The 12,826-nt window shown below is 38.5% G+C and overlaps 1 protein-coding gene across 1 annotated transcript in view; it reads right to left on the bottom strand.

Moving 5' to 3' along the window:
* The window catches only part of Anln (anillin actin binding protein), a 61,669-nt gene that overhangs the window by 46,432 nt on the left and 2,411 nt on the right, over positions 1-12,826 (bottom strand). Inside the window, exons 2-5 of the mRNA XM_010640494.2 lie at positions 7,957-8,110; positions 5,813-6,124; positions 2,083-2,480; positions 406-628 (exon numbers count right to left, since the gene is read on the bottom strand). Of these exons, the coding sequence (XP_010638796.1) occupies positions 406-628; positions 2,083-2,480; positions 5,813-6,124; positions 7,957-8,110 (1,087 nt within the window). The remainder of the gene's footprint in view (positions 1-405; positions 629-2,082; positions 2,481-5,812; positions 6,125-7,956; positions 8,111-12,826) is intronic.

Here is a 12,826-nt window from a genome sequence, read left to right as displayed (position 1 = left end):
ACTTCTCTCTGCTACTGGGGTGACTTCATATTGAAGACTGAGAAACACTGCTCTGTACACTTGCCTCCAAAAATGTTCCTCCATTACACTCGTAAAATATAACTTCCAGTTGTATAATTTTGTCCTACATAAAAAAAAAATGTAGAAAAAAATATCTAGAATGATCCTTCTGGAAAAAAACATATTTAAACTGTTACAATGAACATGTTGAATACTTGGACTAGTTAATGAGCTGATCCACCTGACTCCTGAGGACTCATCAATTAAAGCTGAATGAGAAGTCTCATTCAGGACATTAGGCACTTGTCCTGACGAAAGAACACCATCAGTCACAACTAGACATTTAAACTGCTGAGAAAAGAAGCTTGACTACAACAGTAACTTCAGATTTTTAAAATACGTAACCTGGAGTTGTAGATTTGTCTTTAGATTGAGACTGCAGACGAATTTCTCTGTTTCCTTCTTCTCTGGCACCAACTCCCTGGGATAAAGCAGCCTTCCCAGCCGGTTCTGACACCTCTGTTTTCAGAGGACTAACAGTCTTTTGCAGTACCTCAGGATTTTGTACCTCACAGTTTTTAGCACTGGTGGTGGATGTAGAAGACTTCACAGGAGAAGAAGCAGCTTTCTGAAACATGATAAAAATTAGGCTAAGTAATCTTCATAATATCTCAGGAAGTCCCTAACAAAAAAATTCTAATTCCTTAGTAGTCTTTATGAAAAGCTTATTTAAAAAAAAAAATCTTATTCTCTAATAGCTCAAACTAACTCATATGGTTTGAATGCTATTATTTAAATTATGAGTTTATATATTAAAGGGTAATTAAGTATTAGGAGTAGGGAGATTCCCTATTTTATAAAATTTTTCCATATAATTGCACTAGTATCTCTATTAAATTTTAACTATGTGATCAAATTACATTTTTATTTGTATTTTAACTAGCATCAATTCACAAAACCCAGGTGACTATCCCTTAGCCAAAATGCTTGGGATCAGAAGTGTTTCAGATTTCAGGTTTTTCAGGCTTTGGAATATTCATAATAGAATATCTTGGCAATGGGACCCAAGTCTACACACAAAACGCATTAATGTTAAATATATGGCTTAGACTCATGGTCTGATGGTCATTTTATACAACATTTTTTAGTATATGTGCTGACAAAGCTAGCACAATATTTTCAGTAAGTTCATGAGTGAAAGTTGGTTGGTGTGGAATTTTCCACTTCTAGTATTGTGTCAGTGCTCAGAAAGTCAGAGTTTGAAGAGTTTCAATTTCAGATTTTCAGATCAGAGATCCTCAAGCCAGAGTATCAAGTACTCAATGTCTAATTATGAAAAATTCTTAAACATTTAGGATACAGCCAGGAACTATAGTAAGTGCATTATGCATACTACCTTATTTAACCTTCCCAGTAGCCCTATTCTCCCCATTTTACATGCCAAAAAATATGACTTTGCAAGATTAAGTAAGTTATACAAAGTTAGTATGCCACACTTCTAATTATGAGGCATTAACAGACAATCATCAGAAACATAACACAACACTGTTTTTTTTTTTCTTTAGACTACCTTTTAACTGCAGAGATGATGCATGCATAAAGTAAAAGTTTCAATCATTTCAAAAGTGTGCACAGTGGAAGTGTCCCTCACATTCCTGTTTGACAGTTTCCCTTCCTGGACGCAACTACAGCCACTAGTTTATGTCTCTTAGGAAATAAATGCAGTATTGTGCACACATCCATAAAACATTCTAACGGAGAGATTCATTTCTAGTGGTCCCCTCGACCAAAAGGAGGCTCAATCCATTCCATTATTATATACTTTGGATTTGCATTTAATTAGGGTGATTTCAGTTTCAAAATGTTCATTTATCTTAAGATAGGTCACCAAATTTACGATTTGCACTTTCTATGAAGCAAATATTCTAAAACTACATATAAACACACACAGATACATATACACACACAGATACATATACTATAAAATACATACCCACATACGTGTATATCATTACCTCTAATAGCCAAAAAAGAAAAAAAAAAACAAATATGGTCCCCAAGCCCAAAATGGTATTGACTCACCACAGAGCTGGAAACTGAGGCATGAAGTACAGAGGTAGTGGCAGCACTGGCAGACGAGGCTTTGTTCAAAGCTGCATCGCCATCCCTTTGGGAACAGCATGTCGCTTCCTGCTTAACACTGCTGCTATTGATCCTAGCAGATGCTCCACTTGCAGAGGAAAATTTGGATAAACAAGTGGTACCAGGCTGTTCTTGTACACTGCTTTGCTTTGCAGATGAGTAACTTACATCATCTTCCCAGGAGGAAATGGTGGCAGCAAGGTTGGCCAGACGGCCCCTTCGCCCAACTGGGGTTGCTGGAGCACCAGAAAGAGGGGATTTGGGAGGGCAGGCAGCCTTTACCTCCGATGGCATTGGAGAAATGAGGGAGCTCGTGGGAACATCATCTGAAAATGTGTCTAGAAAAATGGAAGAGTTACACTTGCAATGCATAATAACAAGAGCATTCCATAGAGAATTTTTAAATGAGAGTAGTAGTAAAAAACCACTCTTGTATGCATGAAATACTGCACTATTAAAATCTGATATCTTTTCAAAGCAAATGATGCTTATCCAAATTTTAAAAGAAAACACTCTTAACATCTGCTTTTTTCAATTTCTGATTATGAATGCTGTAAGATACCAGATGTTTACGTTATATTTTTAGAAGCAATTCATGGTGCTGTAATATTGCATAACTTAAGACTGTGTATTCTACCTACAGGAACTTTTGTTTTAAAACTGAACTAGACCAATGCTGTGGAATGGAATTCCTCAAGATGGAAATGTGCTGTATCTATGCTTGTGATACAGTTATCACAGGCCACATGTGGCTAGTGAGCCCCTGAAATGTGGCAGGACAACTGAAAAGCAAAATGTTATTTAATTTTAAATATAGTTACTCTTCAGACAGCACACAGGCCAAATCAGTTTTTGTGCTTCATTTGGAGGCGAACCCAAATAGTGACACTTAGCTGAAGAAAGACCGAGGCCTGTGTGCATACACATATAGAGGAAAGCCGAGGTTTGTGGCACTCCCTATTCCACAAATTCAGTCAAGGGAAGAGGAACCCCGCCTTCTGTCCAAGGCCTCCACTCTTGGCTAATTTCTAGTTCTACGCCTCTAAAACCTCTTGAGAAATCTTGCTCCAAATCATCCCTCTTCCTCTCTACAAAGTCTGTCTTCTCTGAAAATAAATATGTTCAATCCCATTCATCCTAAAAATAAACATAAGCCACCCAGGTATAGTGTTGGAGCCTGCAGTCCTAGCACTCTGGGAGACTGAGGCAGGAGGATCACAAGTCTGAGCCCAGCCTGGGAAACTTAATGATTTAGTGAGTCTCAAATTTTTAAAAAAATTCATCCATCTATCCATCCATAGAGCTGGAATTAAGGCCTAGTGCAAAGTCCTTAGATTTAAGCTCAAGCAGAAATAAATAAATCTTTATCTATTACAAAAGAATAAAAAATAAAACTAAGCATCTTCTTTTTCTTCATACAATATTCACTCACCACTAAACCTGCTCTCTGTCTAACTCACTGCCCTGAAGCTGGTTTGCTATTATCACTAGATGCCAGTACCTAGCATGCAGATCTTGTATTTCTCGACATCTCTAAAATATATCACTTCTCCATTCATCACATCATTCTCCGAGCTCCTCTGTCTCTATGGCCCATCTTCCGTGGCCTTCCAACTGCAGCTACCTCCAGCTGGCTTTCTCATAAGCATCCCAAATGACACACCTGAAGCCCAGGTGGCCCCAAGCATACTCCTCTTCTTAGTAAACGACATCACCAACTATCCATCACTGGGGCCAGAAAGCTGTCTTCTTCCTCCCTTCTCACTCATTCTCAACCAATCATCAAGTCCTACAGATTTTTTTACATTCAGCTTCTCTTCACTTGCACAGGTCTAGTGCACCTAGATTACAGCACTGGCCTTCTAACTGGTCTTCTTCCTCCAAATCTCTGCCCTATCTCATCCCTCCTTGAACTTTCTAAAACATTTGCTTGCTATAAACTGCTAGGACCTTCCATTTACCTCCAGGTTAAATGTGGATCTTGCTGCTTTTTCAAACTTATCTCTTGTTTTCCTACCACCTGCACTATACATTAAAACTACATACTGTGGGCCCGGGGATTTAGCTCAGTGGTTCCTGCTCCTGCCTCGCAAGCACAAGGACCTGAGTTCAACCCCCGGTACCAAAAAAAAAAAAAAAAAACAAACAAAAACTACACACTGTGTTCATGTTATTTACCTCTGTGCTTCTCACACATTACCTTTTTCTACCTAGATTATTTCCATACTCTAAAGCCAGGTGTCCTTCAAAGCCCAGCTTATTGGCCTGAGTCCTCAGGAAAAGCTTCTCTCTTTACCTTCCCTACAATACCTTTTCTTTTTTTCTTTTTCTTATGTTTGCCTATATTGGGAATTGAATCCAGGGCCTCTGCAATGAACTGTACCTCCAGCTTTTTTTGAGTCCTGCTCACTATGTCACCAAATTGCCCTAACTGGGCTTGTATATGCGATATTCCTGTCTCAGCCTCTCAGAGTACTGGGATTACAGACATGAGCCATCACACCCAGCCATAATAACCTTTCATATATTTCTATCACCTTCTGTAGAATAAGCATCTCTAAGAAGATGACAATCATGGCCATGTTTTAGGAGTGCACTTAATAGATCTCTGACTCTTCTAATTATTTTCTACAGAAAGATTTCAGATAAATTATATTTTAATTAAAGTCCTAACACAATTTAACTTATATCCACAGCCTTGTTTAGGGTTCACTAAGACATTCATTATAAACCCTAGATTCACAAGTCTCATTTCTTAAAATCAGAGAAGAGATGGTGCCATATGAGAGATTTACTGTTACAACCAAGGCAGGCATTTTAAACAACTGTTTTCCTAATATTCAAAACCACGACAATCCTTACAATCTAAAATGTTTAGTGCTCTGGTTATTCTTCTGACCACATGTTAAAACATGACCATCTTGGGCCAGGGATTTAGCTCAGTGGTGCCACTGCCTACCTCACAAGTGCCGGGTCCCAAGTTTGATCCCTGGTACCAAAAACAAAACAAAACAACAACAACAACAACAAAAACCAACCAACTTCTGTTATAATTAAGAAAAATCTGCACTCTGATATCTATAGATATTTCCTATAAAACAGAAATGGCAAAAAATAAAACAAAGCAGAAACAGCACATTCATCTGCTCGGGTACATTTACTCATTTGGCTCCCTGGGCTTTACCCAGAAATATGCTGAAGCTCACCCACCACTAGAATGAACAGGTATTAAAGGACACCATAAACCAGTGGTGGCAAACCCACAGCATGCATGCAGCAATGGGCTGTTTGTATCAGTGAAAGTTCTAAAAGGTGGTTCATCACTGCCATACATCATCGGCATGCTACTGTGTGCCAAGAGACAGCAAGCAGGCAGGTCGCTACAGTAGTTTATCAGACTATTGGGGTTTGAATTTCAGCTGCCATCCCAGGGCAGGTTTCTTGGCCAAGCTACTGTGAAGTGGTCCAAGAACCTTGTCCCAGTGTACTTCAAGAACATAACTACCTTAATAATACTGGCACAAAAACCATTTGCAAACGAAGGATGCTCTGAGTATAGAAAAAAAACCAAAGCATGTGCCTTTCATGTATTAACTGATAAAATTTCCAAATACCAAACTGAATCTTATCAAAGGAGACTGACAGACCCCTCCACCCACATCACTGGTACCTGCTGTGTCCTTATCCCAGTGGCGTCGCTGCTCTGCAAGTTTCTGCATGCGTGTTTTCACTGAGGAGCCTGCAGCTACTTCCAGTCTCGGGTGCAGCTCTCTCCCCAGGCCCGTCTGTGATGCTGGGGCAGCCGCAGAGTCCCTGACCCCAGTGGGTGTCGGTGGCGGTGTTTGATGAGACTCCAGGCTGGGAGAACAAGATTTTGCAGCAGCTGTCTCAACTGGCTGCTTATTTTCCAAGTTAGAAACTTCTACTTCAGTGTTGTCAGAACACCGCTTTTTTGATGGTGACGGTTTTGTACAAGATTTCTCTAGATTAAAAAGAACAAAAAAATTGAAAATTCCATAATTCCTCACAGCATGAGAAGTTTGAGGTAGGTACTTAACAAATTAATAAAACATTGCTTCTCTAATACTTAATTTAAATGTTTTAGTCACAAAACATATATTAAAATGCCACTCATTCAGTAACTCAGAAATCTAATTTGAAAGACTTTTTTTAAATGAATATATAATTTATGACTTGAAATCCATAATGAAAATTTAAACAACATCCTAAAATATATGCATAATACTTTACATGGTCATAAGACTATAGAAAAAGAAAGTACATGCACACAGAATAAGCAAGTCCTCTAAGGGATTTTAAAGATCACATAACCCACTACCTCATATTTAGGTAAGAAAAGTCAAGTATGGAGAAATTAAGATACCCACTGAGTCATACAGATAGAAAACAGAACTTCTGTATTTGAAACAATCTTTCATGGACAATAACTATTAAGCTAGGACAGAAAAGCACTTGGCTTGAGCTTCAGGAGAGAGGCCGAGATCAAAATAAGCAACTGAATTTTCTGGTCAATACCAAATGAAGTCACTGATACAGTATTTAATATTTCACAGTTTTGAGAACACCTATAAAGTAAGTGAAAAATACCCTAAAATGGAGCTTTTCAAACTTAAGGCATATTATTTCCCACCTATGAATGACTTTCAATATATCCCTTGAAAATACTTTTGTAAGAATGTAAATCTAATACAGGTCATCTCATCTCCGAGTATTGTTTTTAGCAATAACTACAGTAGTATCAGTGGGAAGTCATGGCTGTGCTCATCAACAACATAATTAAACACACACCATGAAACTTCCTAGTCCTTCCTAACTCACTTATGGATCAGTCTACAAACTCATCTAATCATTTTTTTATCTAATCTTTTTTTTGGAACCGTGGATGGAGCTCAGGCCCTTGCACTTGTAAGGCAAGTGGCAGAATTACTGAACCAAATCCCTGGCCCTATCTAATCATCTTTTAAAGTGTTCCTATTTTAACATGAAACATCTGGAGAGTGAGGATTCTACAGATTCTGCAAGTGTAGAGCTCTTTCATTTAAATGTCAAAATGAGCTGGGATGGTGGTGCATGCCTGTAATCCCAGCAAGATGAGGCAGGAGAAGCACTATGAGTGCAAGGCCAGCCTGGGATACACAGTGAGTTCCAGTCCCTGTCTCAAAAATCAAAAACATGAAGTTCCCAGCACTAGCTTTCAAGTATATAATACTCTCAGAAGTACTCGACAGTGTCACGGTGAAAATAGAAGATCCAAGACTACAGCCAGGTCCCATGTTCCTGGCTTAAATATCACAAAATACAAAATTACGTAATACCTACTTCTCTGCAAAATGTATAAACATGAAAATAAATTCTCACTCTATGGCTAGCTTCCAAAAGAACTAAGCCAGCCCCATGCCTGTGTTTGCAACACTGGTTTTGCCCTTTGTAATACTCACTTTCTATATTTAAGATTTTTCAAATAGTATAAGGAAGATTATTACACAAGACTGTTACACACTCCAGGAAAAAGACTGGTGTTGGATTTTGAAAAGAACAGAAGATTCCAGGTGAAGATGTGTGTGTGGGTTGATTTTTTAATTCCTGCACTCCTGGAGATTAAGTCTAAACTTTGAGCACAGTCCTAGAGAGTTTGGTCAGCAAACACAGCATGACAAAGGTATATTTAACTCAGCACTGGTACACAGTCAGCCTTCTGTTTCCTTGTTCATGCCAGAGACACCATCTGAAAATGCAGCCAGCCACTCTGTCCCTGTTGGGGTGAAAAACTCCACACCACTGCCAATATTTTACCTTCACCACTGGACGGGGGCTGCTTGTTACTTGCTTCTGAAAGTGGCTCCCTCAGTCGCTTGGCATGAGTTGCAGACCTGGCAGCAGCTGTGGGCCGCTCAGCCATTTTTCTCTGCAGGTTCTCCCGCCTGGCACGGGTTCTTTCGAGCAGTTTCTATATATATAACATAGCAAAGTGTTAAAACACAAGTTTAGTCAAAGGTTTACAAAAACCTGGGCATCTAAAGCCATCAAACGTCATGCAGGGTAACAGTTACATACATTTCAAAAGTGAAATCCTATGTATTTAAGGCAAGACTTACCAGATACCACTGCAATCTCAAAATCATTACAGATTCAGTAAGAATATTAAGGAACAAGGCACAAGGATAATCACACGATTTTAAACAGCCACAAGTTCTTTCTGCTCTCACCAAAAAATACACTTTTTTTTTTTTTTTTTTTTTGCTACTGGGTATCAAACTCAGGTCCTTGTGCTTGCAAGGCAAGTGACAGAACCACTGAGCCAAATCTCCAGCCCTTGCTCTCCCCAAAAGGTATAATTGGTTTTCCCAACCTTAAATTTGGGCTGGCCTTCTGATTTGCTTGTGCCAATAAAATATGGCAGAAGTAACGTACTGTATGGTGTGACTTCCAGTCCTTGGCCTGAAGAAATCCTACAGTCTCTGCTCTTCCTTTCTCAGACCACTGCCCCACTGAGAACTCGCAGGTTAAGCCTGCTGGAAAATCACCACTCTACTGACGTCCAGCATCAACCCCTAGTCACATGACTCAGGTCTCAGGCCATTCTGCCTTGGAGAATTTACCAGAGCACTGGAACATCCTCATGTTCCAAAGCAAAATAAGCTGAAGAACAGCCCAGCTGAGCCCAATACCAATTGGGACCCGATGAATCATTAAAAATAAAAAAAAAAATTTTTTTTTGAGACAGGGTCTCGCTATGTAGCTGAGACTGACCTGGAACTCACTATGTAGCCCTGGCTGGTCTTGATCTCTTGGCAATCCTCCTGCCTCAGCCTTCCGTGTGCTGGGATTACAGGCATGAACCACCACGCCCGGCAAAAACAAAATGGTTTTTAAGTCAATCTGTCAAGCAGAATAATGATTTCCCAGAGATGTTCATGTCCTAATGCTCTGACCTGTGAAAATGTTACCTTATAGCACAACAGACATTACTGAGGTGATTAAGAACCTTGAGATCGGAGAGATTATCCTGGATTATCTGGTGGTCCAATGCAAAGAGGTTTCTTTCTTACAAAGGAAAAGAGGGAAGGAAGGAGGCAGAAAAATCAGAGTTAGGAAAGATATGTAGACAGAAACAGAGGGCAGAGTAGTGTGACTGGTAGCTCTGAGGATGACGAAAGGGACCACAGCCTGGAATGCAGGGGGCCTTTAGGAGCTGGAAAAGGGACAGTTTCCTTTAATGTTCCCAGGAGGGACAAACAAACAAACAAAACAAAACAAAACAAAAAAAATCCTGCCAACACCTGGATTTTAACTCAGGAAAATCCACTTCAGACTTCTGACCTACAGAGCTGAAGGATAATGACTATGCTTTATTCTAAGCCACTAAATTTTTAGTTTGCTGCTATTACAGCAGCAAGACCAATAGGGCCCCCTGGATTTGTGATGGTGGCAAGTAGCAAGAGATGGCAGATTAAACTCCTTCCATAAGACACTTTCTAGGAGAAAAATAAAGCTAAGTTCATGTTTTATTTCATTAAACATCCACATATATTAACTAGTTTTAAGTTCAAATCTCAGCTGTGTAACATAAAATAATGATTACTCCTCTTCTCTTACTCTGAATCAATTGACGTTCCTATTTGAATGAGCATGGTATAAAACAATTTAATCTCTTTCAAATATACATACCCAAAGAAAAGAAACAGATTACTACCATCCTACATTCACAGATATAATACTTAGCACAGACTGAGGAACTAAACTATTTTTGATCTTTCTAACTCCTTAATTAAATGGAACAATGTTTAAGAAATCCTTTGAGCATGCAAAAAGAACATGAGCTAAATTTGGAACAAGGCACAACTCTCATCTTAGGAATAATTTTTAATTTAAAGTTCATTTAAAGTTCATTAAAATTAAGGACACTAAATCAAGATGCTGTGCCACTGAAAGAGTAATTTAAACCAAATGCCTTGGAACCAAATCCAAAACACAAGACTTCACCCTCTAATTAAAAATCTCCTTAACTCAAATGTGATCAGACTGTTACAAAAATTCATAAATGTCTGATAATTTTCCCCATGATCTCTGCAGACACCAAACCGCCAAACTGTATTCAGGCATGGTCATGCCCACAGTCCATTCTGGTCCGTTAGAATACTTATGAGTCAGAACAGCTTCAGTTACCAGGAGCAAAGGGTCACAGCAAAAGAATGTGGTTTTGCCATTCAAACATACACAAGTGTTGTACTGTTTGCATTAGATTCAAAAACTCCCAGATTTTAAAAAGTTATAGATAAGCCAAAAAAAAAAACTGATAAACACCAAAGTTTACCAATGTAAAAGAAATGATTAAATCTAAAGTACATAAACTCAACAGCTCAATAAGTGTGAATAGCTATTACTAATAATACTGTCTCAAGAATTTAATACAATCTAGAGACTGTTACTTAATTCTGGAAAATGAAAACAGTGACAGTCTTTTTCTTTATTTATACTTAGCTTGCACGTACAGGATTTAAAATATCTCATAAGTTGTTTTTTAAAATGCCTTCAGGAAGTATTTTATTTATTTATTCTTTAAGAGATGAGTCTCCATATTTTGCTTATTCTGGCTTGGAACTTCTGTGCTCAAATAATCCTCCTTCTTAACTCTTAGTAGGTGCTAAAAGTATTTAGCATGAAAGTATTTTAACTTTAGTTTTATCCCTTTAAAGTGTCAATATAGGAGGGGCCGGGGAATTAGCTCAGCGGCACAGTGTCTGCCTGGCAAGTACAAGGTCCTGAGTTGGTATCACAGGTACAAAAAAAAAAGTTGTAGCTGGGCATGGTGGTGCGCACCTGTAATCCCACCACTTGGGAGGCTGAGGCAGGAGAATTGCTGCAAGTTCCAGGACAGCCTGGGCTACATAGTGAGTTCAAGGGTCAGCCTGGACTACATAGCAGATCCTGTCTCAAAAAAAAAAAAAAAAATTGTGACTTAGCACTTCTAGCTCTTTTTCTGTACTACTCTTAGACTGAAATGACTCTCACCTTTGATAATATTTCAAACTATGAGTTTATACCAGTGTTAAGAGTAGCAAGTCTGATTTTAAATTCATCTGACAAGTACAAAAATAATGTAACAATTACACAGAATTTAATATAAAGTACTTTCAGGGTCTGGCACATTTCATTTTCAAAACCTTACTTGGCTGGGCCGGGGATTTAGCTCAGTGGCGCCACTGCCTGCCTCTCAAGCACAAGGACCTGAATTTGATCCCCCATACCAAAAAAAAAAAAAATTACTTGGTAGGTTCTATTTCTTCTACTACTTTACAGATGAGAGACTGAGGTACAGGCTAAGTAACACAAGATAGGTCACAGGGCTAAAAAGAGGCAAAGCAGGATCAGATCCAGGATCCAGGGTCTGGGTTCTTTTAACCATGTCACTAAAATTGTCTCTTGACAAAGCCATTGGTCTTTTTAGAAACTTACTGTCAGCAGAACAAGCCAACCTCACATCAAAATTTTTGCTACCCGATGATGATAACAAATGCATGTCACAATTGCTTGTTAGTCCGTGAATCAATCTGAGATGGGTTCTTTTCTCTATTTATGGTTGCTTCATAAAGAACCACTTACACACACTGCCCTGTGTACTCTGTCCAGATCCAAATTCAAAGAAATAAAGTATAAAAATATATAAAATTCTTTTCTCTATTTATGGTTGCTTCATAAAGAACCACTTACACACACTGCCCTGTGTACTCTGTCCAGATCCAAATTCAAAGAAATAAAGTATAAAAATATATAACACTTGGGGAAATCTGAATCTCAGGCTATCCATAATATTAAGGGATTACTTTTAATTTTTTAAATGTGATAATGACATTGTTATTATGCTTTGTTAAAGAGTCTTTCATATCTAAAGTATTTGTGTATGAAATTACAGCGATACTTTGGTTCACAAACTTAATTCTTTCCACAATTCTGGATGCAAACCAAATTGGACTAGAACCGAATCAAATTCAATGGTTAGGTTCAACGTTGACCTTACGGGAAAATTATATTTGATTCTCATCCAATTCAGTTTGCAACCAGAATCAAAGAAAGAATTAAATTTGTGAACCAAGGTACCACTGCATATGATGCTTAAAATTTGCTTCAAAATAATTCAGTGGGAGCCTGGTGTGGTGGCTCATGACTGTAATCCCAGCACTCAGGAAGAGGACTGCTGCAAGTTCAAGGCCAGCCTGGACTACATAACACCCTATCTCAAAAAACAAAAACAAAATAATTCAGTGGAGTAGGTGAGAAAGGATAAAGCAAAAAACAATATGGCTCATGTTGATAAATGCAAAAGTTAGATGATGGGTGCATGAAGTTATTCCACTTTTATGTATTTTGAAATTTTCTTCAGTTAAAAAAAATTGCTAACATGTTCTAATAGATTTATAAAATAATTGGTACTTAATAGCTGTCCACTGTGTTAATACAGAAATATATTATTTGTGTTTGATGTTGATGAAAGTTATCTCTGAGCAGCAAAGAACAATTCCTGCCTTCAAACGGCTCAGTTCAACAGTAAATGCAAGTGAGATGAGCAATGGGAAAGGTGATTCCTCTCTGGAGATGGGCGATCACATTGAAAGCTAGAGATCAAGGGCCGTGGGTGTGGTGGCACACGCCTGTAATCCCAGCA

This window comes from Fukomys damarensis, unplaced genomic scaffold (genome assembly GCF_012274545.1).
Source record: "Fukomys damarensis isolate Sample0158 unplaced genomic scaffold, DMR_v1.0_HiC HiC_scaffold_17, whole genome shotgun sequence".
NCBI classification, from domain to species: Eukaryota; Metazoa; Chordata; class Mammalia; order Rodentia; family Bathyergidae; genus Fukomys; species Fukomys damarensis.
This window is presented reverse-complemented; position numbering and strand designations above follow the sequence as displayed.